The sequence below is a fragment of the Xyrauchen texanus genome, chromosome 3 (genome assembly GCF_025860055.1).
Source record: "Xyrauchen texanus isolate HMW12.3.18 chromosome 3, RBS_HiC_50CHRs, whole genome shotgun sequence".
NCBI lineage: Eukaryota > Metazoa > Chordata > Actinopteri > Cypriniformes > Catostomidae > Xyrauchen > Xyrauchen texanus.
Genome location: NC_068278.1, coordinates 40,181,321 through 40,208,417, shown reverse-complemented (window position 1 = coordinate 40,208,417; position 27,097 = coordinate 40,181,321). Strand labels below are relative to the sequence as shown.

The following is a 27,097-nucleotide window of genomic DNA, read 5'->3' as shown; positions in this document are numbered from 1 at the left end:
TATATATATATATATATATATATAGATATATATATATATAAAATTATATATATATATATAGATATATATATATAAAAAATTATATATATATATAGATATATAGATATTTTTTCCTATACATATGTTTAAAATAATACTACTGACAATCGCATCTGATAAAGGTTCCCCTGAAAGTCATAACATCGACTCAAATAACACTGGATCAAACTAAATAAAATCCTGGGATAATAATATGGGTTCAAACAACAAACTCCTAGAAAACATAAGGTTCAAAAAAGATATTTGCCTATTTAATAAAAAAGCTTAACCCTCACAAACAACTCATTTGAAACCTTCATTTTCTGTATTGACAGGAATGACCGTCACAGCAATGTTGGGGTTTTAGGCTCAGAAACAAAAGTGAAATTTAAAAGGATAAAACACTTATGATTACCAAATATACAATACATCTTTTCCCCCTTGTATGGGCCTGATCTGTTTGATCACAAGTTATAATTATTTCCACTTGGCAATTCTGAATGCTGTCTGATAATTATACATAAATTGCTAAATGCAATTGTAGATGATCATATGTTCTGGAAAACAGGTTTAACTCGAGGAAAATGTAATAAGCAAACCCTTATGATGATGAAAGACCCTGTAAACGCCCTTCCCAAACACCATGACAAAAAAAGCAGCAGTTCTTTCATTAAAAAATACATATATATAAAAATCCTAAACACTCTACTGTATAAAGTGCTTGCAGTCCCCATTAGATTTCACAGTATTAAAGTTTTTTTTGTCTGTGTGTGGGCTGAGAGACTGCAAAATGCACACATCGATTAAGTGGGCAAGTTATCATCCCAGCTGAGCAAAAGCATAATTTGTTCTTCTCATGCAGAGATCACCCGTGCAGAGTAACCATCTCACCTGCAGATCTGTGCCTTATAATCAGACAATGTGATTTAGGCAACATAGTTGGCTTTGTGTATTTTGGTCACTGAAAATATTGGTTTTATGATTCTTAAAAGGAATACTCTGTCATTTACTCACCATATAGTTCCAATACCATATGACATACTTTATTTTGTAGAACACAAAATGAGATGTTAGGCAAGATTTTAGCCACTGTCACCATTCACTTTCACTGTGTGGAAAAACAAAATGCAATGAAAGTGAATGATGACTGAGGCTAATATCCTGTCTAACATTTCCTTTTGTGTTCCATGAATGAAAGAAAGTAATATAGGTTTGGAACAACATGAGTTTGAGTAAATTATGAGTAATTTTAGTTTACATTTATTTTAGTAACCATCCCTTTAAACTTTAAAGCATAAATCTAGTAAGAGACACAACAGTAACATATACTATTAATAGTAACACACAACAGACAACTAGTTAACTCTATATTCAAAAAATAGACATCCACATTTACATATTGATTTTCTTCATGGTTCTTACAATTATTTCTCAAGATATTTTCAATTATGAAAAGAGGCTTGTTCCTAGTGTACAAAAAATATGGCAGTTTGGATATCAAAACTCGAAACTGAGTTTTCACGGCCCTGAGAGGTGTGTTTTGTACATGTGTGTGCTTATGGGTCCATTACTCCGTTTGTGGCCATACTGGCAGGGGATGGGCTTCAGTGTTGAAGACATATTCGTCTAGGTTCATAAGGTTGGGGTCATCTGAAAACAGCAGATAGAAGTATTTGAGCGTCTCACCCAGGAAGAAGCTCTCCATTTTGTCTCGGGGACTGGGATCGGCTGGGTCACGAACGTTGTTTATGGACGTATAACCTCCAGTGGAAACCTGTGGAGAGGGGACAACTGATGAGTTAAAAAATGCAGAGAGATACACTGTAAGCAAATTTGGAAATGGAGCAGGCAATGTTTTTATTAACCAAGCGAACATGAGAAGACAAGTGGCAACACCGCTAAGATATGCAAGTCAATATTGAACCAATGATATCAAAGTCATGTCCAGACAAAGACCCAAGGTTTTACTTGGAGCGGGTGTAGACAATATTGAGATACTGTAGGGATCTCTTTTTTTCCCCCTCCGAACAAGTATGTTGTAGATATACTATAACTTTCAGAGGACTCCACAGTAGATGTGCCTCAATTTTATTTTTTAAACTACACACTAAAAGGTAACCACTTTGCTGGTGATGGGAAAGTACATCCTTCTAAACAAATTGTAAAAAGGTAAATTCACACTAAATATGATGCAAAAAAGTGAGAGGAATTGCAAACAATTGTACATACACACCAAAAGCAATGTGAATATTGTTGTCAGCGAATTCATGCTGGTACAACACGAGGCGCAACACCAGAGGTGTGCCGATCCTACTGCAAATTAGAGGGATTATGATTCATCCCAATGACTTTAGTCTTTTGAATTAGTTCACCAAAAAGATTTGTTCAGATTCGTTCAATGATTCATTCATTGACAATCTCTGCAAAAAACGCCTTTGCACCAATAGATTTAAATTTATTTGTATTTATTTTTTTTTGATTTTCTGCCCAATTTGGAATTTCCAATGCGCTCCAAGTCGTCATTGTTGCGTAGTGACTCGCCTCAATCCGGGTGACTGAGGACGAATCTCAGTCTGAGACCGTCAATCCATGCATCTTATCACGTGACTTGTTGAATGCTTTTCCGCATCCACGCACAACTTGTGAACCACACATTATAGTGACCATGAGGAGGCGACCCATGTGACTCTACCCTCCCTAGCAACTGGGCCAATTTAGTTGCTTAGGAGACCTGGCTGGAGTCACTCCCCTGGATTCGAACTCGTGACTGCAGGGGTGGTAGTCAGCGTCTTTACTTGCTGAGCTACCCAGGCCCAAAATAGAAAGTCTTTTATATTTTGAACCAGTAATTTTCATTGAACAAAGAGTAATTTACATCCGGAACTATTCTAAGCGACTCTGCACAGCAGAGTGTTTAAGCATCATAAGCGTTTCCCACAAATGATAACAAAGCCTATCATATTGTGAAATGCTGAGCATGACTTTTTATCCTTTTGTCATTGAAATGTGTGGTCTTCACTCCCTTTTATTCATAAGTCATGCGTCCTGTTATATGAGATTGCCGAACTGAACGAATGACTTCCCTCTCTTTCAGTGTGTCAGCAGGACCTTGTTTATGAACGAGATGACAGCGATTAATTTTGTTCACAAATGAGTATACTGACTATAATAATAATTATTTTTCACAAAACTTAAAACACACACACTGTAAACCCCAAAATATTCACATAGTATTAAAAGCAACACGCAGTAAAACACAACACATTCACATTTAATAAAAGCAAGTCTATAAAACTGAATTTTTAAACAAGACTTAAAAACAGCCACAGATTCAGCATGGGCAGGCTGTTCTATAATAGTGGGCCCTTATAACCTTTAGTTTTGCATCTGGATCTTGGAACAGCCAACAGTTCACAACAAGATCTAACTGTTTCATAAGGACTACTGGTTGAGTAAAGGGGTGTATTTGTACAGTGGGTCAAACTAGAGCTCATTGGTTTTGAAAGGGAGAGATGTCAGTGAACAAGAAATTTGAGTCAGTGTATGGAGGTGAACGAGAACGATCCATTCACTTAAAAGATCGTTTTCAGTTAAGACAGGAGTGAGTATTAGGAATATTATCCTTGTTGTGAACGGTTTACATTTATACTTAGCATCTAGCTAACATTCAATTAACATTCAATTATTACTTTAAGTTTATACATATGCATTAATTTATATATATGCATTAATTGCCAATTTTGAACAACTGAAAAGTTTGAATTAAAACATCCATCTGTGATATCCTCTTTCATTGCATAATGAGTTTTTAATGATATTAGCTGGAAGGCATGCACAGATGCACACATTTCAAATAGTACACCATCTAGTCACCTTTGGCATAACATTTTTAACATGCTATGATTTCGACCACACCAGTTCTAATCTTGCATACCCCTTAGTCTATAAACTGAGACGCAGCACAAGACATTTTCCACTCTCTTTTCTTACTCCATGTTCTAGAAAACCCCTAAAGCAAGACAGGAACCATATTATCTCTCCCACATACCCTTGTATATTTATTGAAGTTCTGCAAGATCTCCCAGCCCCACTGCTGGTATTTCGTATCCTTGGTAAACCTGTACAAGTAGAAGAGGCTCTCCACAGTCTCTGGCCTTAGAAGATTGTGTCTGTCTGCAATCTGCAAGACATCATACAATAACAAAGACCATTGCATTTAGTCGTCATACAAGCACCTGTTTCACAACTGTTGACATGGAGTAGGCAAAACCGCAAGCTCACATTTACATCTACATCCTGTATGCTCCCTTCATGCATGTTGAAGTGAGCTATCTCTGGACTTAGGCCCGTCTCCATCTGGACGTACATCTGGTAGCAGGTCTCCATCAGCTGTTGTGCCAGCTCCATGTGATCAGCAGGAAGACCGTGGTGTGCTCCAAGTGCCAGTGTGCCAGGCAGGAAACACACCAAGTGGTCCTGAGTGAGAAAAGATAGATTGTAAATAAATGAAAGGGTTCCTATACTTTATGACCAATGAATTTCCATGACTTTTCCAGTCATTTGCAATTAACGGAGCAGAATAAATTTTAATAAAGCAGAGTATTCATTTTTCAGGCCTGACAATTACAATTTTAAAATTCCCTTATATTTCTATTTGGGCTGTCAAGTTAACGCGTTAATAACGCGTGATTAATTATACAAAAAAGTAACACATTTAATCGCATGCTTGTAGTACCACCTGTATACTCCAGAGGGCAGTAAGTGAAATTTCAGCTGTGTGAGCAACAGTTTATACAGTAAAGAAAACAACATAGATATGCGTTACTAAGGGTTCAGATGCGAACAAAGGGATCTCAATATGTGTTTAAAGATTGAGTATTAAACTATATTTAACTTGACACAGTGACCTAAACATTTTATTTTTATGACGCAACACACCAGAGACGCGACACAAGCATGTCTGACGCAGGTCATATGGTAGGGTGACCACCAGTCCCGAAATTGGAAGCTTTGTCCCGCAAGTCATAAGCAGTGTCCCGCATTTCAATTTTGTCTATAATTTTTTATCTTTATTATTATTTCGGCATCATTTTATTTCATCGTCCTTTAATTACAAAATCACTATAAAAAATAGCTAATAAGAAAACACTGAACATAGGCAGCACAGCCTTTTTTTCTTGCCAGAGCGGGAAAACACTGGGAAAAAAACTGCAACAGAAAAATGGGTCTATCCGCAGCTCCCGAGAAGAAAAAGTGTCTTTGTTTGTATAATAAAGAATAATAAAGATATTGTATAAAAATATATACATGGTTAAAACCAGTTACAGGTGACCCTAAAAAAGGACAGTGCAGTGTATGCCACCGAAGTTTCACAGACAGCTCTGCTGAAGCATTTCAGTGCCCCAAACGTGACAGCTCTGATATATTTGGCATTTGAGCACACGTTCGTGGAGAGGGTGTTCCCTATCAAGAGGTCTCTCCTATTGCGTAAGTAGCTTACGCTATGGGAAAACTCCGTTTCTCGAGAAATATTGAAGTCTTTATGTAAAACGCATTGCAGCTGCACAGCAGACAGCGATGAGCGAGGCAGCTCGGTCATTGGCTGTGCCACGGCAACTGCTCGAACCAATGACGGGGCGACTCTGAACGCGCCCATTGGTCGCGCGCCTCACGTTCGCGCGCTCAGAGCCTGCCGAAATTAGCATAGGCAGGCTATATAATGGGCACCCCGTCATGCGAGTTCCTTTAGATTTAATCTCCTTCAGCGAAGACCTTCTCTTCGCTGGATCCTCCGGATTGTTGGAGTCTTTCGCCGCCATTGACAAGCTTACAGCGGGACTGCTAAGAGGACGGCGCCTTCAGCCGCCTTCGAAGCCTTCTGCTACGCCATCCGGCGCACATCGCATATCCTTTACTGTAAGCGCTCGCCCCTGCGATGCTTTTAAAAGTAAAAGAGTGATTTTCCAAGGCGTTGTTTCAAATGCCTTCAGCCTGCGCCTCGTGCAGAGGCCCTCTTCACGACGGAGATCGGCACATCATCTGCACTCGCTGCCTGGGTCTGGACCACTCAGAAGCTGCACTCATTCAGGGCGGATGCCCCGAATGCGACTCCTTGGGCCTCGCCGAGCTGCGCGCTCGCTTTGCCGTTTTCACCGCAAACGAGCCGGCTTCAACCATGCTGCCACCTCCGTTCGAGCACGCGCAAGAAAAAGCGCCCGCTCACAGAGGCTGCCAGAGCACGCCGACTCGGTGACGCCACGCCGGCTCAGTCCCGCGTACATCACCGCTACCAGAAATCTCCCGCCGCCAGTCCGCTTCACGAGGCGGACCTGCACCCTCCAACAAAGCGGTGGGTCTCGTCTCGTTCGGCACATCAGGGGACGACGATGGAAAGGATGACAGCCTCTCTCTTGACGCTGCATCCGGCGACTGGCCGGGCTTGTTCGACCCAGCGCCATCGACATCAGCGGACACGCAGCGGGCACCAGCATGGACTCGGAAATCGTCCGTATCCTGTCAAAAGCCGTGGAAGACCTCGGGCTCAACTGGTCTTCCCCGGAAGAACCCGCCCGCAGCTGGCTGGACGAGTGGTTCCTGCAGGGGCACCGGCAGGCCCCCCCACAGAGACCCTCTCCTTTCTTCCCTGAGGTCCACGACGAGCTCACAAAGTTGTGGAAAGCCCCGCACTCTGCTCGCCTAAAGCCTTCTTTTTCTTCCTCGCTCTCCTCAGTGGACGGCGCAAGAGAAAGAGGCTACGAGGCAACTCCGCCCCTCGAGGAGACCGTGGCCAACCATCTATGCCCACCCTCCACCGCTGGATGGAAGGCCAGAGCTTCTCACCCCTCGAAGCCCTGCAGAACCACCTCAGCTCTCGCTGGTCGCGCACACGCTGCCGCCGGCCAAGCTGCGTCAGCGCTGCATTCGATGGCGGTCCTACAAGTTTTTCAGGCCAAACTTCTCCGCACCATGGACGAGTCTGGACCTGAACCCGAGGCTTTCAAGGACCTGCGCAGCGCTACGGACGTAGCCCTGTGAGCCACAAAGGCCACCGCCCAATCCATCGGCCGGGCCATGGCTAATTTGACCATCCTTGAGCGCCATCTGTGGCTAACGCTAACGGAGATGAAGGACGCGGATAAGGCACCATTTCTTGACGCGCCTGTCACTCCAAGCGGCCTGTTCGGACCGGCGGTGAGAGAATTCACTGAGCTCTTCACTGAGGCTCGGAAGGATTCGCAAGCTATGCATCACTTCCTGCCCAAGCGCTCCAGCTCGTCTCAGAAACCGCCCCAGCAGCAGCAGCGAGCCAGGGCAGAGCCGCCCGTCTCCCAGCCGAAGAGCAGACCTGAAAAGGACGCTCGACGCCGCTGCGTTCGCTGGTCGAAGAAAGCCGCGACGAGCAACGAGGTCCTCGGCCCAGAATCACTCTGAACACGGAGCCTCGTAAGTCTTCCTAGCAACAGGAAGAAAAGAGAGAGTATGTGTCTCGCAAAAGCCGGACCGCTCTCTCTCAAACATCTAAAACATTACCCAGTCGCCTTACAGGCGGCTGGAAATGTCTATACAGCAGTCAATGGGCCAGTCATAAAACTCGCTCACCTGCAATCAAACGCCATTTTTACGGCGACACACAGAAATCACGAAAAGAGTCATTTTCTGCCTGTGTCACTAAGGGTTCACATGTCCACACTAAAGTGCGCATTCCCACATATCAATACTGTCCAAACAGTGCCAAATACCTCCCCAGTTCAGGCTGGATGTCCCAAAAATGTAGATCGTGTGCCTATTGTCATGTATGCACCACTACACACAAGCACTGTTCCCACAGTTATAAACACTTCCCCAGTAAAAACGGGAAATACTATAAGTGTAGCACGCGTGCCTGCTGTACTGCACGCACCCCTACACACAGCTACCCATACAAACAGCTCTCTATTTCATGCCGCAAGCATCACAGATGCAATGCGCGAGCAAAGAGACTCCCCGCTAAATGCGGAAAGCTTTATGAATGTGGCGCGCGTGCCTATTATGATGTATGCACCCCCACCCCAAAACACTGTTCATACAGTTGCAAGCATCTCTCCGACTCATGCTGTGAGCATCTCGGAGATAGCGCACGTGCCTGTACTCTCACACACACCCCTGCACTCGGCACTCAATACGGCTGCTCAGCGAGCACCTGCGCCTCTGAGAGCCGTAGACTCTGTGTTAGCACAAAGCGATTTGCCGGTGGGGCCCATACGTCACTGTGACACGCCCCCAGCCAGCATTCAGCCCATATCTGTGTGAGCAGAAGCCTGGGAAAAAATCCCCGACATGCCGAAATGGGTTCTGAACATAATAAAACACAGATACTCACTTCAGTTCGCTCGCAGACCACCCCGCTTTTCAGCTGTGGTCGAGACGAAAGTGAGAAAAGATGTGTCACATGTTCTACGCACCGAGGTGCTCAAACTGATAGAGAAGGGCGCTATAGAAACTGTTCCTCCCTCTTTGAGCGAGGCGGGTTTTTACAGCCGCTATTTCGGTGGCCTTCGCCCCATCCTGGATCTCAGACATCTGAACAAAGCTTTAATGATTCGCTCGTTCAGAATGTTAACAACCAAACATATCCTCACGCAAGTTCGCCCCGGGGATTGGTTTCTATCAGTGGATTTGAAAGACGCTTACTTTCACATTCCGCTAGCGCCTCATCACAGGCCCTTTCTGAGATTCGCTTTCGAAGGACAGTCATACCAGTACACAGTACTACCATTCGACCTATCATTGACCCCCATACATTCACCGAAATGTATGGACGCGCACTTTCCCCTGAGACAGCGGGAGTGCGAATACTGAATTACCTTGACGATTGGCTAATCATAGCACAATCAGAGGACCAGTTAATGACGCACAGATCTTGGATTATCAGCCATCTAGAATGCCTGGGTCTGAGAATCAATTTTGCAAAGAGCGTGCTATCCCCCAACCAGAATATCTCTTTTCTGGGAATAGTGCTAGACTCAGTGCAGATGACAGCGCGCCTCTCATCAGAGCGCGCGCTCTCTATTCGACGCCTTGCAACATCGTTCAGAACGGGCGCGCATGCCCCCGTCAAACGATTTCAAAGAATGCTCGGTCTCATGGCCTCGGCATCAGCTGTACTCCAGCTAGGATTGTTGCACATGCGTCCTCTCCAGCTCTGGCTCAAGAGCCGTGTCCCCACTCACGCGTGGCGCTCGGGCCACTTTTTGATCGGAGCGAATCACGGCTGTATAAAAGCCCTGACGCCCTGGAAAGCCATCAACTGGTATCAAACCGGCGTGAGTCTGGGCGTGAGTACGCGGAGAAAAATGATCATGACAGATGCCTCCAAAATAGGATGGGGGGCCCTTTACGAGGGCAGGCCTGTCTCCGGGTTTTGGTCAAACCCGGAAAAGCACCTACACATAAACTGTCTGGAAATGAAAGCGGTCGCCTTGGCTCTCAAAGCCCTGCTTCCGTACCTAAACAACGAAAACGTCCTGGTCCGAACGGACAACATGACGGTAGTTTCGTATATAAATTACCAAGGTGGACTCAGGTCGAGCTCCCTGCACTCTATGGCCAGGGAGCTCATTCTATGGTCACAACACCACCTGTGCTCGCTAAGGGCAGCACACGTGCGAGGTGTCCTGAACCAAGGAGCGGACATGCTATCCAGAGACAAGGTTCTCCCAGGAGAATGGTCTCTCCACCCTCTGATGGTTCAGTGGTTATTGCAAACCTTTGGCGAGGCAGAGGTCGACCTCTTCGCCTCCAAGGAAAACGCGCACTGCCCTCTCTTCTTCTCAAAAAGCACGGACGCTGCCGCCCAAGTTTGGCCGAGCAGCCCCTTGTATGCTTTTCCCCGATCGCGATGCTACCTCAGGTCATCAGTCGGATCAGGGAGGTGAAATGTGCAGTGCTCCTGGTAGCCCCACTCTGGAAAAACCAGACGTGGTTTCCAGAACTGATACAGATGATGCAATCTGCCCCATGGCCGATTCCGCTGAGGCAAGACCTCCTCGGAGAGGCCAGCGGGATGATTCTTCATCCCCGCCCGATCTGTGGGCCCTCCATGCATGGCCCCTCAACGGGTTCCCGAGAACCTCCCCAGTGGAGTTTTGAGAACCATTACTGAGGCGCGAGCCTCTACGAGGCGCTTGTATGCCCGAAAGTGGAAAGTGTTCAGTGACTGGTGTGATACCAAGAGTTTGAACCCCAAAGCGTCGCGAGATACCAAGTGTACTCGCCTTTTTGCAGGAGCTGCTGGAGGCGGGCCGCACACCCTCCGAGCTCAAAGTCTATGTGGCTGCCATAGTGGCGTCACACAATCCTGATAAAGGACATTCATTAGGGAAAAATGATCTGATCGTTCGTTTCCTAAGAGGCGCTAGGAGGATGAACCCTCCTCGCCCACCTTCGGTGCCGATCTGGGACCTGGCCACGGTCCTTTTACATGGTGTTCCCATAGCGTAAGCTACTTACGCAATAGGAGAGACCTCTCGATAGGGAACGACTCGGTTACTAACGTAACCTCGGTTCCCTGAGAGGAGGGATCGAGTATTGCGTAAGCTGCCGTGCTTGTGCTTGGTCAGTTCGCTTCAGTCGATTGAACCTAAAGGAACTCGCATGACGGGGTGCCCATTATATAGCCTGCCTATGCTAATTTCGGCAGGCTCTGAGCGCTAGCGCCATTGGTCGCGTCAGAGTGCCGCATTGGTTCGAGCAGTTGCCGCGGCACAGCCAATGACCGAGCTGCCTCGCTCATTGCTGTCTGCTGTGCAGCTTCAATGCGTTTCACATAAAGACTTCAATATTTCTCGAGAAACAGAGTTTTCCCATAGCGTAAGCTACTTATGCAATACTCGTTCCCTCCTCTCAGGGAACCGAGGTTACATTAGTAACCGAGTCGTTTTCACTGATGACCGCTGCGTGGACAGAGATATCTGTGGACCTCATCAAAAGTGAACTCCTGGTGAAAGTGAACACCTACACCTGCCAGGAGTTCTACAGTCATAATGAACGAGAAGGCCCTACTCGAAGCAACCAGATCAGACAAAACATTTTTAATTCAAGATGCACTAAATCCGGTAAGAACGCATCTTTCTAGTCTTTAATAATGGAACTGATGTGCTTATTTGGAAATGTGCTTTTTAACGATTAGATTATTATTTTCACTTCATTATATTTACATTGAGTAGGTCTGAGCTGTTAAAATTAGTTTGTATCGTAGACCTTATGCCAAACTGAGTGACGTTCACAGCGCCGTCATTAACATTTAACATCACTGCAAATTATAAAATCTATCTATTATAAAATCAATATTTATTCACCTAGTACAATAATAGTAAGTTATCTCTCCCTCGTGTCCAGCATTGTCCCGCAAAATCAGGTCTGCTGACCTGCAACCAGGTGGTCACCCTATTGTGTGGTCTTTACCTCACAAATATTTAATTACCAACAAGGTTAAGGAGGTGTCCTTTAAACTGTTACACCGTTTTTACCCAGTCAATCTTTATTTAAGAAACATGCTCCCTGAAATAGATCCACTTTGCTCCTTCTGTAATGCTGTAGATAAATCTGCCCCACATCTTTTTTGGGAATGTGCCCACGCAGTAGTATTTTGGAGAATTATTTTAAAATATATTATTGAAATACTCTTTGTACCTCCAACAACTCCAAAGCATTGAAAACCATTGCACTATGTAATGAATACAACTTATTGGCATTATTGTAAAATATATCTGTAGTATTGTGTACTATGTGTACCCCTGGCTTGTTTCTAAAAAAAAAAAAATACCTGATGCAGTTGTTCATTGACGGGCTCTTAAACAAGCCCTCATAATAAATCAACACACCTGAGACACGACACAAGCATGTCTGACGCAGGTCGTACGGTCTTTACCTCATACATATTTACTTACCAACGAGGTTAAGGAGGTGTCCTTTAAACTGTTACACTGTTTTTACCCAGTCAATCTTTATTTAAGAAACATGCTCCCTGAAATAGATCCACTTTGCTCCTTCTGTAATGCTGTAGATGAAAAGTTAGTTTGTACGTACCTCTATTTTAACTAGTTATTCATTGCTTTATAAAAACTTTTTATTTGGTTTTCACAGATTTGATAACTTAAGTTAATATTTTCTGATTAATCTGTTTATTTTTCTTGCCAAGTTTTTAATACATAAGTGTAAATTTATGTCTATAAAGCCCCTATTTGCACTTTTTTGTAAAGACTTGAAATATGAAATGACTAACGCAGGTGTAAATTGACGGGTCCCTAAACAAACCCTCACAATAAATCTCCAGCTGATTGACAAATTCACTTGTGAAATTGATTGCTGTGAACTGTGTGCCAATGACTGACTTATGATCAATAATATGGTAGTAAACAATACATTGTATTCTAAAGCCACTTTTTATACTGTCTTATCAATGATGAACTCTTCTGCCACAAGAATGTAATGCATTTTAATTATCTGAATATTTGTTTATTATATATATATATATATATATATATATATATATATAATTTTAATATTTAAAGATAACTATGTATAATTATTTCATCATTATATATTGAATTATTGTTATACGAGGGGCTCTCTCAGCAAATATTTGTATATGCGATTAATCGTGATTAATTAATCGGGACACCATGTAATTAATTCGATAAAAATTTTTCATTGATTGACAGCCCTAATATATATATATAATTTTTTAATATTTAAAAGATAACTATGTATAATTATTTCATCATCATATATTGAGTTATTGTTATACGAGGGGCTTTCTCAGCAAATATTTGTATATGCGATTAATCGCGATTAATTAATCGGGACACCATGTAATTAATTTGATTAAAAATGTTAATCGATTGACAGCCCTAATTTCTATCCATGACTGTGATAACCCTACAGTTAGCTATTTAGTAGTGTTAGGGGTTAACAACATTAACACAACATATTTGTCTGAAACTGGGGGCCTGCGATTCTTTGCAAATAGGCAAACGTACCATCTTGGGACTGAAGTATCCATGGGATAGCTCTCCTACAAATGTGAGCCCTAGAGGAGCAGACTTCTTCAGCAGGTTTTTCTTCACCCCTTCCACAGCCTGCAGATAGTCCTCCAATAATCTGAAGACAATGGAGCCCAAACAAAACTTTGAACCCCACACTTATCTGTAGTTCAGCAGGACAGAATGCTGGACTTATATTGTAGGGAAAATACTGTGTGATATTTGTATATGATAAGCTCCATTGACTGTCTGTTCCCCTGCAAACACAAGCATTTGATTGACTTTCTTTCTTTAAGATTTTTAGGAGGAATTTCTCAGATCTAGAAGCCTTTATTTTTGTCACACATTATATATTTTCCACATATATAGTGAAATATTTTTCTTTGCATATCTCAGCTAAGCTGGGGTCAGAGCGCAGGGTCAGATCTGTTGGTCCATTCAAAGCAAGTGAGTGGTGGCCAGAACTTAAAAGTAATCCATATGACTCCAGTGGTTAAATCCATGACTTCAGAAGCGATATGATAAATGTGGTTGAAAAACAGATCAATATTTAAGTCTATAAATCTCCACTTTCAAGCAGCCTTTCTAAGCGCTCTTCTGTCCTAAGTGTTCTTTTTTTTTTTTAAAGCGATTTGCATTCTTAGTGCATATCGCCACCTACTAGAAAAAAGGACTTAGATATGGATCGGTTTCTCACACGCACCTATCATATCACTTCAGAAGAGTCGTTATGTCACAAGGCCACCATTCATTTGCATTATATGGACCTACAGAGCAGAGATATTCTCCTAAAATTCTTTGTGTTCAGCAGAAGACAGAAAGTCATTCACATCTGAGATGGCATTAGTGTGATTAATAGACAGTTCAATAATAAAATTCTGTGTATTTGTAGAATGAGTTGCTTTATATTTTCATTCATGCCATAACAAAGTAGTCTGCACTAGGAGGACAATTTTGGCAGTGCTTAGCCACTGGTATCTCTATGAAAATGTTGACACAAGACATTAAGACATAAAAGTCCAAGTCACCAGTTGAAGCAACATCGCTTCAACAGGTACAGAGTACGAGCAAGTACACTACATTTAGGTCTGCTAATCTCATTTACAAGTTGTGTGCTTCAAATAAAACATCTCTTGGCACTCCACCTGATCAGAAAAAACAAATAGTATATACACAATGGGCAAACAAACTGGTAAACAAAATGTCCATATAATTTGGGAACAGTTCTTCTTGTGATGTGTGATTTGTCTATTCAGGTTGTAAAAGTACTCCAGAATAAAACTGCCATGCAACTATTCAAACAGACATTACAGAAGCATAAACCTAATTGCAAAAGATATAGACATACACAGACTTTACTCACTCCTTCTCTTTTTTGCCTCCCTGAATCCATTGCTTCAGCAGATACTCATAGTAGCTGTCAGCCCTGGCCCCCATTGTATAGATACCCTGGTGGGTAAACTGCCCATTATTGGTATTGATAAACATAGGCACTAATCCATCTTGTTTCCCATCCAATTTATGGATCTGCTCCATCACCTCCATAACTGCCAGCTGGAGAAAGAAAGACATGGAAGAAAATGAAGCAACTATTCTTATGAGAAAACAATCATGTAAATGCATTTCAGGCCAAATGTCAAAGATTCTATCTACAAATTTTGTCTTAATAGTTCACCACAAAATTTAAATTGTCATAATTTCCCCTTATGTTGTTCCACACCTGTGTGACTTTCTTCCGTATAACACAAAAGGTGAATATTTTTCAAGAAAATTATGGTCACATACTTTCCATAAAATCAAAGTGAATGAGACGCGAGCGATTCATCACAAATCTGACATCACAACTTCACTCATGGATGTTAAATCTGCCGGGGCAGATGTCAAGATTTTCTGTGAATAACAACTTCAATTACTGTATGTCCATCACACAATCGCTACTCTATGGCTTCAGAAGACTTGGAATATATCAAGCAAATCACATGGACCAATTTTGTAATTTTAGTGCTTGATAGCCTCAGTCTTCATTTATGTTAATTTCAAAGAGTAATCAGGATAACAGAGTGTCCAGATTCCAGAGGACAGAATGTCATACAGGTTTGGAATGACATGAGGTTGAGCAAATAATGTCAGAATATTTATTTCTTGGTGAACGCTCTATTTAACGGTGAAAAATGTCACAGTATTGACCTGGTATTGAGGATCTCCAGTGAGCCGACTAAGCTCTCTGAACTCCATCTGAATGCTGGTGACCTCAGCTACAGTGCTGTCTGAAGTCCACCGTGGAGGATGAGCGGTCCCCTTCCCAATGTTCACATCAGAGTAAGGGATTTTAGAGGGTGTTTTGAAGGCAGGCATCAGTCTGGAGCCAATATCAGTCTGAAAAATTAGATAAAAAACCTTATCAAATAACATAACATAGTAACAGGAGAAAGAGAATCTCTCTTTCTTCAGCATGCTGATGCTTGACTAAGACGAAGAGATGAATAAGATTGTGAATGATAGTTCTAGCAGCAGATGGAGAGGAGGCAAGACTGAGTAACTGCATCAAGCTTACTCCCTTCTTTTCTCCCCCATCTCTGTTTTACTCCATCCATCATGCTCTCCTTCTTACTCACAGCTTTATCCAGGAACACAGAGTCTCCAGTCAGATGGTAAGTGCTCAGCAGACCACCCAGGACACGAATGGTGCTCTCAAACAGATTAACATCCACGCTTTTATTGAAGGAGAGTTCTTTGGCCACCCACTTCCTGGCCTCTGCAAACTCTTTTGTCAACAACATTTACGTACATATAAACAGCACTATAAACATATTTAACAGCTTCAGTGATAAACCATCAGCATAATCAAAGAAATTTAAAAAATGCTCTTGAGAAATGGCTGTTTGTTAAAAGATGGGAGGTACTTTTTGTACAAAAGCCCACAGAGGACAAACATATTTTTCTTTGGTCTTGTTTTCTAAGTCTAATGACCTTTTTTCTATTCTCTTTTCCCATTTCTGTTGCATTTTTACAAATCATATTTATTATATACTACATTTATGTTGTATATTATTTACAGCTGTGGTGTATAATGTCCGTGCCACTAGCAACAACAAACAGAATGACTGGTTTGAGCGGGCTACCTGTTTGGACTTCTTCTAGTGGGGCAAAAATTCCATATTGCAGTCCTACATATTTTGACTAAGATTTTTATTTTCATAAGAATAACTTAAGATCTCAGGAAAACTACAAACTAAAAAAATAATAATGCTTGGCCTGTGTAGACTTCCATATTTTTTCTCAACTAAACTAAATTACCCTCTTTTAGACCCAAGATCCACATAGTGTCCAGAGCATCAATTAGGGTTAGCCCAAGTCCAAACCACTCTCCATAAGATTTAGAGATGGGTTTGAGCTCATCACGACCCCAGGCAAAATCCTTGTAGCCCTTCCAGGCATGTCTAAATGCTTCTCTCACAGCCTCCAGCCTGCTGTCAGCTGAAACCGACAGAAACAGAGGAAACAGCTGCTTCAGTGCAATCCAGAAAAAGAAACAAACGGGTTAGGCAAATCAGCTACACGGAAGCTAATGTTTACATTGACCTTGTATTAAAGGGACAGTTTCTCCCAAAATTTTAGTTCTGACATTATATATCCTTCTCATGTCGTTTCAAACCCATGTGAGTTTCTTTCTTCCATAATTTTTTTTTTCCATGCAATGTAAGTGAATAGTGACCCTCATTCTGCCTAACATTACGTTTTGTGTTTCACAGAAGAAAAATGGGTTTGGTTTAACATGAAGGAGAGTAAATGAAGATCAGTTTTAAACTATTCCTTTAATAAATTTGGCAACTGTCTTTCTTCCTGTTCACAACAAAAATAACTGTATGCAGTTGAATGAGAAACAAACCGAGTGCTAATAAAGATGGGTCTTCTTGGTTTTCTTTCTCCTTGATATCAGACCCCTGTTCTTCTTCTATCACAGCTCCACCCAAACTAAAAAATGAAAGAAACAACTAAACAAAAAACTATACAACCATCCATAGGATTATATTGTCTTAGCTCTACTCCTTTAATAATCAAGCTCATCCTTGCAATGTAGACAAAATGGGTTTACTATCAGCATTTCAGTCCAGCAGACAAAAACAAATCTAACCTTATGAATGCATTCACTCCTTCTGATCCTTTTGCTACATTCTTCAGGTCTGGTCCATCATTTCCATCTCCCAACAACCCAGATACATTTGTTTTGCTTTGCAAACTGTTATTTAAGGAGGGTTGTCCAGGCCTACCCTTTTTCTGAGAAAGACACGCACAAGTCACATCAGCCACAAAATGCTAAATCCAGCACAAAGCATTGCCTGTAACATTGCGATATCAGGTTACTAATCAAATGAGGCTGTCCAAAATGGCAAGCAAGAAACAAATGGGTCACACTAACTTCAGAGGGCAGCATGGGAAGAAAGGGACTGTACTCATTTTTCAGGTCTACAAAAAATGGCTGTTTTCCAACGTCTCCAACGTCCCCAATAGGAACAACTACAGTGCCATCTGAGAAAAATGAGCACAGAAAATGTTTCAATACCTCTACAATCAAATAGACATATTAGGTTAAATGATAAATGGCTCACCTCTCCAATGTACTATAAGAGTGGGTGATGTGGCTATGCCACAAACCAGCAGAAGCATCAGTGTAAACAAGATCAGACTGCGCTGCAATCTGGACAGCTGTTTCCATTTCTGGAAACAAAAGCTAAGGTGATTAGTACAGTCATAACTTCATCACATCCTTCCAATCCAACATTATCAATGCATTTTATTTTATAAAAGAGGTCCTTTACGGCAAAAACAGATCCTTGTTTTCTCTTTTTAAACAGGAGTTTCATGTACTATGTATGTAGAAACTAACTTTGAGGACAAAACATCAGACCAGGTACCAGATCAAAATCACTGAGGGTGCTTCTGAAAATAGTGGGGGTGCTTTGTATGAAGTGGAGATGTATCGTAATTACAAATAGTTTTAATAGATTAAATAATGTTTAAATGCTACTAAAACAACGTCAATACATTTTTTTTTAAATCAACAAACATGTATTGCTTCGTTTTATTTCACATTATCTGTCACTGAAAATGACAGCAAAATACTGCGCCTGCAGATTAGAACATAATGATTTGCACAATCATCCACGTTTATACAGTGCATGGAAAGTATTCATAGCGCTTCACTTTTTCATCATTTTGTTATGTTACAGCCTTATTCCAAAATGGATTAAATTCATTATTTTCCTCAAAATTCTACAAACAATACCCCATAATTACAGCGTAAAATAGTTTGTTGAAATCTTTGCAAATTTATAAAAAATAAAAGAACGAAAAAAATCACATGTACATAAGTATTCACAGCCTTTGCCATGACACTCAAAATTGAGCTCAGGTGCCTCCTGTTTCCACTGATCATCCTTGAGATGTTTATACAACTTGATTGGAGTCCACCTGTGGTAAATTCAGTTGATAGGACATGATTTGGAAAGGCACACACCTGTCTATATAAGGTCCCACAGTTAACAACAGTGCATGTCAGAGCACAAACCAAGCCATGAAGTCCAAGGAATTGTCTGTAGACCTCCGAGACTGTATTGTATCGAGGGTACAATAGGTACAGGTACAGTTAAAGGGTACAGAAACATTTCTGCAGCATTGAAGGTCCCAATGAGCAGTGGCCTCCATCATCAGTAAATGTAAGAAGTTTGGAACCCCCAGGACTCTTCCTAGAGTTGGCCGCCCGACCAAACTGAGCGGTCGGGGGAGAAGAGCCTTAGTCAGGGAGGTGACCAAGAAACCAATGGTCACTCTTACAGAGTTCCAGCGTTTCTCTGTGGAGAGAGGAGAACCTGCCAGAAGAACAACCATCTCTGCAGCACTCCACCAATCAGGCCTGTATGGTAGAGTGGCCAGACAGAAGCCACTCCTCAGTAAAAGGCACATGACAGCCCGCCTGGAGTTTGCCAAAAGGCACCTGAAGGACTCAAGACCATGAGAAACAAAATTCTCTGGTCTGATGAAACACTCTTTGGCCTGAATGGCAAGCGTCATGTCTGGAGGAAACCAGGCACCGCTCATCACCTGGCCAATACCATCTCTTAAGTGAAGCATGTTGGTGGCAGCATCATGCAGTGGGGATGTTTTTCAGCGGCAGGAACTGGGAGACTAGTCAGGATCGAGGGAAAGATGAATGCAGCAATGTACAGACATATCCTTGATAAAAACCTGCTCCAGAGCGCTCTGGACCTCAGACTGAGGCAAAGGTTCATCTGCCAACAGGACAATGACCCTAAGCAACACAGCCAATATAACAAAGGAGTGGCTACGGGACAACACTGTGAATGTCCTTGAGTGGCCCAGCCAGAGCTCATACTTGAACCAGATTGAACATCTCTGGAGAGATCTGAAAATGGCTGTGCACCGACGCTCCCCATCCAACCTGATGGAGCTTGAGAGATCCTGCAAAGAAGAATGGGAGAAACTGCTCAAAAATAGGTGTGCCAAGTTGCTTCAACAAAGTATTGCGCAAAGGCTGTGAATACTTATGTGCATGTGATTTTTGTATTTTTATTTTCTTTAAATTTGCAGTTTGTAGAATTGAGGAAACTAATGAATTTAATCCATTTTGGAACAAGGCTGTAACAAAATGTGGAAAAAGTGAAGCGCTGTGAATACTTTCCAGATGCACTGTTGCAATTGTGTGTTCACAAACTGCAGGGATTTTTGAGTGTTTGATGGGATTCAAGGAAATCTGCTTTCCAATTTACAGTATTAGTCTCACATATTCAAACGAGCAGAGGTGTACAGGTATTTTGGTTCAGAGGCCACATCAGCCATTAAGTAGAACATAGAAGAGAGGAGATAAAAAAGTTCTGCATTGTTGTATCTTTTAAGCCCAGAAGTAGCAGTGCACTCATGCACTCAATGAATGATGCACAATTTTCTGAAATGTATTCTGAAAGGATCATTCTGCGATTGCTTGAAGACTTGCTGCTACCATTCCATCCTGTGTTAGTAAAACTGAATAATTATTAATTGTTTATTTTACTATACTTCAATGCAGTGGTAAATTAGTATTCAATTTAACACTCTACAGGAATCTGGTTTAATAGTAAAATTAAATATTCTGAAAAGGCTTATTTTAATGTTTGCCACAAAGTGGATAGTTGTTGAATTATGACAACATTATCAACCCGTTTACACGCTTATTAGTCATGATATTGGTTTCGTCTTGGATTGTTTGGCATCCCATTCAGCACACAACTGAAAGAAACAGGTTGCATGACACTGATATTGGACTGTCAAATATATTCCCCTCAATACAACTACTGCATATATATATTTTATATACTCTTATTTTTTAATTTTATATTGTATGTGTATTCTATATTGTGTGTATTGTTTACTGTACATTGTATATTATTATTGTGTGTAATTATGTGTACATTTGATATGTAAATTGTGTTTTGTAAATATGTTGTTTATTGTAATTGGTACATGTCTCGTCACTGTCATGACTGCTATGTTGATCAGAACTGCACACAAGAATTTCACCTACTGTTGCACTTGTGTACATGGTAGTGTGACAATAAAGTGATTTGATTTTTATTTGATTTGATTTGATAAATGATTACTGCCAGATTAACATTCACATACAGAGGTGTGTGTGACTTCAGCATTTCCCAAATAATACAAAGAACAAACATTATCCTCTCTCACTTGGTTTTGCTTATGTGTCCCCTCCTTGAGCGAATTAAATGAAGATGTATTGGGATTTTACTAAAACTGAAAAGGTTTGCTCACAGACTTGGCACTACAGTAAACAGCACATACAGCCTCACAAATGTACACAGAATAGCTGCATCACACTTTGAGCAGAATATTGCATTGTTGAGCACTAAGAAAGAGGAGAAAGCACATGCACTCACATGCATGGTTGCCAGATTGCATAAATTATGACATAAATATTTCCTATTTGTGCATGTTTAAATCTCTGATTGGGGTGTTGCACCTATTATTTGGCAACCCAGAGCACATTAAAAGCTTGCGGATGCGTGATAGGTCCCAAAGCCAAATAAATAAAAGATCTAATAAAACATTCATGATCTACCCACGGGCAGCAGTTTGTCCTGGTCTGTAATTGAGGGTGCTCTAAGGTTAGTTTGAGGGTGCTTACACACACCCCCATAGAAACGGGCCTGCAAAAAACCCTCCCCAGTACAAGATGCCACAACCATGAGCACACATGTATGGCCACATTTCAAGATTGCCTAATCAATGTGAATAAGGAGAAGGTAAGATTGATACTACTATGCCTAGACACAGAGTAAATAAAATACTTTTATTCCAGTAGGTAACTAAATAGATGTGGGGGAAGTCCCTCGTATTCTATTCTCAGCTGTAGCTGCACCTGCATCTCTGTATGGTCTTCCCAAGAAAGATCTTTGATCATTTCAGTCTTAATTTAACAGTTTGTGTGGCGTTTTACATTCTAAATTGATTTGTGAACGTGTTACAATTTAATGCAGGTATTAACCCATACTGAGGCTGTTATTGAAGAATGGGGCAACAAATGCCAACAACACTTCTTGGCCAAAAAAAAAAATTGCATTCACTAATATTTAGTTGGATCGCCTTAAACTTTGATTACGGCACACATGCATCGTGGTATTGTTTCGACAACCATATGCAATGTCACAACATTTATTCCCATCCAGAGTTTAATTACGTTTTGGCAGAGATCTTGTATTGATGACTGAAGAGTTGAATCACTCCGTAAAGTTTTCTCCAGCACATCCCAAAGACTTTCAAAGGGGTTAAGTTCAGAACTCTGTGGTGGCCAATTCATGTGTGAAAATGATTCCTCATGCTCCCTGAATCACTCTTTCACAATTTGAGCCTGATGAATCTTAGCATTGCCATCCTGGGATATGTCTGTGCTGTCTCAGTTGATGGGATAACCTGGTCATTCAGTACATTCAGGTAGTCAGCTGACTTCCATTTATTGCTGCATAACATTGCTGAGCCTTGATCTGACCAACTGAAACAACCCCAGATCATAACACTGCATCCAGAGGCTTGTACAGTGGGCACTATGACAGGTACATCACTTCATGTGCTTCCCTTCTTACCCATTGCTTTTGAATAGGGTAAATCTGGACTCATCAGACCACATTACCTTTTTCCATTGCTCCACAGTCCAATCTTTATGCTCCCTAGCAAATTTAAGTAATTTTTTCCATGGCCACACAGCTGTTTAGTCCCAATCCTGTAAATTCTTGTTGCATTGTGAAGTGGAAATGCTCTTACTTTCAGTATTAAACATAGCCATGAGTTCTACTGTTGATTTTTTACAACGTGATCTCCAATCACAATCATTCAAGATTTTTTTCTGACCACATATCTTCCACATTGCTGACAGTTTACCATTATCCTTTTAGGTTTTAATAATGCATTGGACAGTTCTTAACCCAATTCAAGTGATTTCAGTAATCTCCTTAGTTTTTTCCTTTGCTTGATGCAAGTCAATAATCTGCCCCTTCTGTCACATATTTTCCACGACCACGGGATACATATTACTCACTGCAATAATGATCCAATCATAGGATCTTAAGTATCAGCTTATTTAAATCCAAATGGTGATTTTTTATTTTTTTTTGGCCAGGCAGTGTATGAAGAACCCACAGTGAACCAGCAAACCAAAAAGTGGTTTTAGTCATTCATGTCACATGTGAAAAGGTCAGGCAATCATCTAGGGTCATTCAAATTTAATATTTTAAAGGTAAATTTGAATATAGCACAAATAGCCCACATAATTCCAAAGGGCGGAGAAAAGGTGGAAATGATGACAGTGCTGCACGAATCTTGACTGAAACCTCTGAACATTATTTTTATTTGCCATATTAAAGAAGATGACAAATATAGCAGCTACAATGCTTATAGAGCAGTCCTCAAGCTACTCAAACACAAAATAATGTAAATAAATGTGTTGAATAATAAACTCACCCTCCAGCAGGACTGCTGCCGCCACTGCTTGACATCTGTGTAGCTGCTGCTTTCACTCAGAGTCAGAGATACAAAATCCCTTTTTGATGGTGTAAACATGATTCCCTTCTTTCTCTCCAGAGTGCTCATAAACTCAGCGTCAATATCTGTGTACACCAGAGAGAGAGCGAGAGAGAGAGAGGAAGGCAGGAAGGAAGGCAGGAAGGAAGGCAGAGGGGGAGAGAGAGAGAGAGGCTTTGGCTCAAAACACTGTAATCTTCCTACAAAGGCACAGCATTTCTGGGCTGTTTATGATGTGTAGATATGCTGCCAAGGAGGGGCGTTCAGACCGAACGCGTTCTTGCGCTAAAAAAAATAGAACGCTGCTCTCTTGAGGCGCGTTTTTTAACAGTTCTTTTTTAATTGACACGGCGTCTTAAAAAGTGGCGCTCCGGCGCGAGACGCTGAAAAAACAGCGAGAAGCGGCGCAACGGGAAACGTCCGCCGTCAAGAGCATGTTTACATACATTTACATTAAAAACGGTGAAGACGGACGCAAAAACACGTTTGCTGTAAACTTTTCCTTATGTTTACAGGCACAGCACCATGTGGTAATCAGTGAGCCCTCAAGCTAGTCAGATTTGACACAAGATGCGAGGGCATGGCACATAACTACTGTACAGATAACGCGAATATAACTTATGCACCTCTCCAGCTGTGTGAAGCTGAGCTCTGATCGGCTCACGACGGTCCGAGGCATCACTGAAGGGCCTATAGCTCACCAACGACCATCCATCCTTACAGAAAACTCACCCGATTCATGATCTGCGCCAAAACACGTCTCTTCAAAAAACAATTTCACAAACGAAAGGATTAAATGTAGCACACATTTGCAATTTTGGCTGCAGATGTGTCAAGTGATTTCCTGCCGATGAAGACCAAGCCAACTGTAGGGAGGGAGGCGGTGAGTGGTGACTTAAAGGGGCAGTTCACCCAAAAATGAAAATGTTCTAATAATTTACTCACTAATCTGACTGTCCTTCCTCAGTGGAACACAAAACATGATGTTAGGCAGAATGTTTAAGACTGAGAACCTCAGTCACTATTCACTTACTGTCAGAGACTGTCTCTGCTTAACATCTCTTTTTTGTGTTCCACAGAAGAAAGATATATGGGTTTGGAGTAACATGAGGGTGAGTAAATGATGGCATAATTTTCATTTTTGGGTGACTACTGTCTAACCCCACAAATGCGCTATGTATAAATCAGTAGGTTTAAATGCTTCAGTCCAGTTTAATCTCAGTCACCTAGATTGTTGATAGTTTCCCTATTTTGAAATCATCTCGTTAGTTTCTACATAATAATATGGACAAATTAATTAAATAATCATTAAACTTCAAACAGATTTTTAGTATTTAATTAAAAATAGACCATAAGAAAGGTACATTTAAACAAAACAGAAGAGAAAGCATAAAAGTTGTTAAATGACAAAGTAGCTTGCTTCACTCTTCATACTTAAAGGGAGTTGCATCAATGAAAATGTCATTTTAGTTTCAATGTAGGCCTACACATTTCAATAAAGAGTGTCATCATCAGTAAGAAACTGGGCTATGTTATGGTGCCAAAGTGCATTTATTTTTTTAAGTCACAGGAGCACTATGTAGTCTGTGCAATTGTTTACATGTTTCCTGCATAGGAACACGGTATAGTACTGCAAAAAAATAAAAATAAAAATGGACTCTGCATTATTCAAAACAGTCAACAATTCATTATTTTACATTACATGAGGTGCATTATAAACAATGTTTCCTCAGCAACTGACCAAACTATGCTTTTTACCTACTAATAATTGTATATTCTAAATATAGTGTGGAATTATTTTATAAGTCTGTGTTTCTAAGCAGTTAAATGTGAGGCACATTGTTTATTAAAGGGAAAATCTCTTATCATTTACACCTCATGCCATCCCAGATGTATGACTTTTCTTCTACATAACACAAATTAAGATTTTTAGAAGAATATCTCAGCTCTGAAGGTCCATACAATGTAAGTGAATGGTGATCAGAAGCTTCAAAAATCTCAAAGGCAGTATAAAAGTAATCCATAAACGTAACTGCAGTTGTAAAATCTGTCTCAAGAAGTGATATGATGGGTGTGGGTGAGAAACAGGTCAATATTTAACCCTTTAAGTGCTGAAGGTGTTTTTAAAGATTTCTTGTTTCAGTGGCAAGGAGATCAAGTGGGAAGGAGGAACAAGTGTTTGGTATAATTGTAAATATATATATATTTTTTAATTATATAGATATGATAAATTCAGAGACTGCTGAACAATCACAAAAAACATGACCTAAATTTTTTCTCTCTCTCTCTTATTTTACATAAGGTGGCTCTGAAAAACTGCTTTTGTTTTGTTTCTAATCATGTCAACTGTAACTGAGTAAAAATTAGTTTTGATACGACAAAGCAATCAAAAGTTTTAGCATTACAAAAATAAAATATCCTAGTGTACAAAATTGTCTCCAAGTGTCCAAAGAATAAAGTACAATGAATAAAGGTTTGCATAGCGGAGACATGATTTTGGTTATGAGATTTCACACAAGTGCCATTTGACTCAATGAGTCACCATCGAGTCCGTTGTGCACTTGGCTCCATCTCCTGGTGGCCATATGTAACATTGTGCTTTGTGTCGATTATCTAATGATCATCAGATTACTTAGTGTGTGGGGTAGTTTGAAAGATAATTGCCTCCAAGTAACCGTATGTGATATTTTATGTTCTGTGGTTTTTTTTGTGTGTGAAGTTATAAGTGAAAACATGGCATATAAGCAACACCAACATAAATGTCAAAGACATACTTAGCCATAACTTGCTATATTTTTGTCTTCTACTCTTTGAGAGCTTTCCAACAATATATGACACATGGCTATATTAAGAGTTTGATGTTTTTACTAATTACATTAACATGTACAGTGCAACATTTTTCATACATTTTCAGAACAGTTGATTTGCCTGAAATTTCAAAGCACCTGTTCAGTTTAGGTCATAAAGCCTACAGTACATGCGTTGTAAAGTAGAGCTTCTAAGGTTTCAAACACCGTTAGGCCCATACAAGCTTAAAGGGTTAAGTCCTTTTTTACTATAAATCTCCACATTCACATACAGAAAGTGGAGATTTATAGTAAAAAAGGATTTAAATATTGATCTTTTTCATACCCAAAGTGATTGCATTGCTTCAGAAGACATATTAAACAACAGGAGTCATATGGGTTTATTTTATGCTGCCTTTATTTGATTTTTGTAGCTTGAAAGGTCTGGTCACCATTCACTTGCATTGTCTTGACCTAAAGATCTGAGATACTCTTAAAAAAAAAAAAGAAAAAAAGTAATACACATCTGGGATGCATGAGAGTGAGTAAATGAGAGAATCTGTCATTTTTGGTTGAACTATCTGTTTAACATTAATAGTGAGTGCAACAGAGATCACAGTACTCATTTTCAGAAGCTGCAACAAAACCTGAAATAAGGGGATTTGAGGAAAGTATGTTTTTTATAAAAATGTGAATTGCATTCTATGTAACATTTAAAACTGACATCATATAAATAAACTACTTAACAGAAACAAGCATTGTAAACAATATACAACAACTCCTTACAAGAAACTGTGCACCAAATTGCTGTTGCCACTGGACAACAAATCAGTTAATTTAACAAACTTAAGATGAAATAAAGACTTCATATGGAATATCCATTCCTACAGCAAATGGAGAGGAGAAAAGGTCCTGCCTGATCTTGCAGAACGGCCTTTCTCCTTTTGTTTTTAATTCTTTACTCTGCTTTTCTCAGTGAGAGTTCTACAGAGCAGTCCAGCAAGTCCCCAAATGAGAGTGTTTGTCTAGCTGAAGCAGATGTGTCCTATAGTAAATGTAAAATTTTCTGTCACGTCACTGTGGCCAAATAAAGCCACATCTCTGATTGGTAAAAGCTCCAGTTCTTCACTCTCAAACTGGAACACAGACTCCTGAGGCCCCACATCCAGCACACCTGTAGGCTGC

General features: G+C 40.8%; 2 protein-coding genes across 3 annotated transcripts in view; both read right to left on the bottom strand.

The window, feature by feature from the left end:
* Window positions 1-88: 88 nt before the first annotated feature.
* On the bottom strand, window positions 89-23,993 carry LOC127633322 (endoplasmic reticulum mannosyl-oligosaccharide 1,2-alpha-mannosidase-like). Of its 2 annotated transcripts, none has more exons than XM_052112368.1 (14): window positions 23,859-23,993; window positions 23,067-23,212; window positions 17,651-17,759; window positions 17,461-17,570; window positions 17,176-17,318; window positions 16,930-17,015; window positions 16,338-16,517; window positions 15,656-15,804; window positions 15,228-15,416; window positions 14,404-14,594; window positions 13,038-13,158; window positions 4,300-4,494; window positions 4,067-4,198; window positions 89-1,792 (listed from the first exon to the last, which is right to left on the bottom strand). In XM_052112368.1, the coding sequence occupies exons 2-14, from the start codon at window positions 23,193-23,195 to the stop codon at window positions 1,586-1,588; spliced, it is 1,941 nt and encodes a 646-aa protein (XP_051968328.1). In that variant the 5' UTR covers window positions 23,196-23,212; window positions 23,859-23,993; the 3' UTR covers window positions 89-1,585. The 2 variants fall into 2 exon arrangements, with proteins under 2 accessions (XP_051968328.1, XP_051968325.1); XM_052112365.1 differs by having other exon boundaries at window positions 23,753-23,987.
* A 679-nt stretch (window positions 23,994-24,672) lies between these two features.
* The window catches only part of LOC127629271 (collagen alpha-1(I) chain-like), a 45,329-nt gene continuing 42,904 nt past the window's right edge, over window positions 24,673-27,097 (bottom strand). Inside the window, exon 60 of the mRNA XM_052106430.1 lies at window positions 24,673-27,093. Within this exon, the coding sequence (XP_051962390.1) occupies window positions 26,938-27,093 (156 nt within the window). The 3' untranslated portion in view covers window positions 24,673-26,937. The remainder of the gene's footprint in view (window positions 27,094-27,097) is intronic.

Coding starts and splice junctions, on each gene's coding strand:
- LOC127633322 (XM_052112368.1), bottom strand. CDS start 23,195: ATGAGCACTCTGGAGAGAAAGAAGGGAATCATGTTTACACCATCAAAA. Junction 17,319..17,460: donor TTCCCATGCTGCCCTCTGAA/GTTAGTGTGACC, acceptor TGTCTTTCTCAG/AAAAAGGGTAGGCCTGGACA. Junction 4,495..13,037: donor GATACTTCAGTCCCAAGATG/GTACGTTTGCCT, acceptor TTTCTCACTCAG/GACCACTTGGTGTGTTTCCT.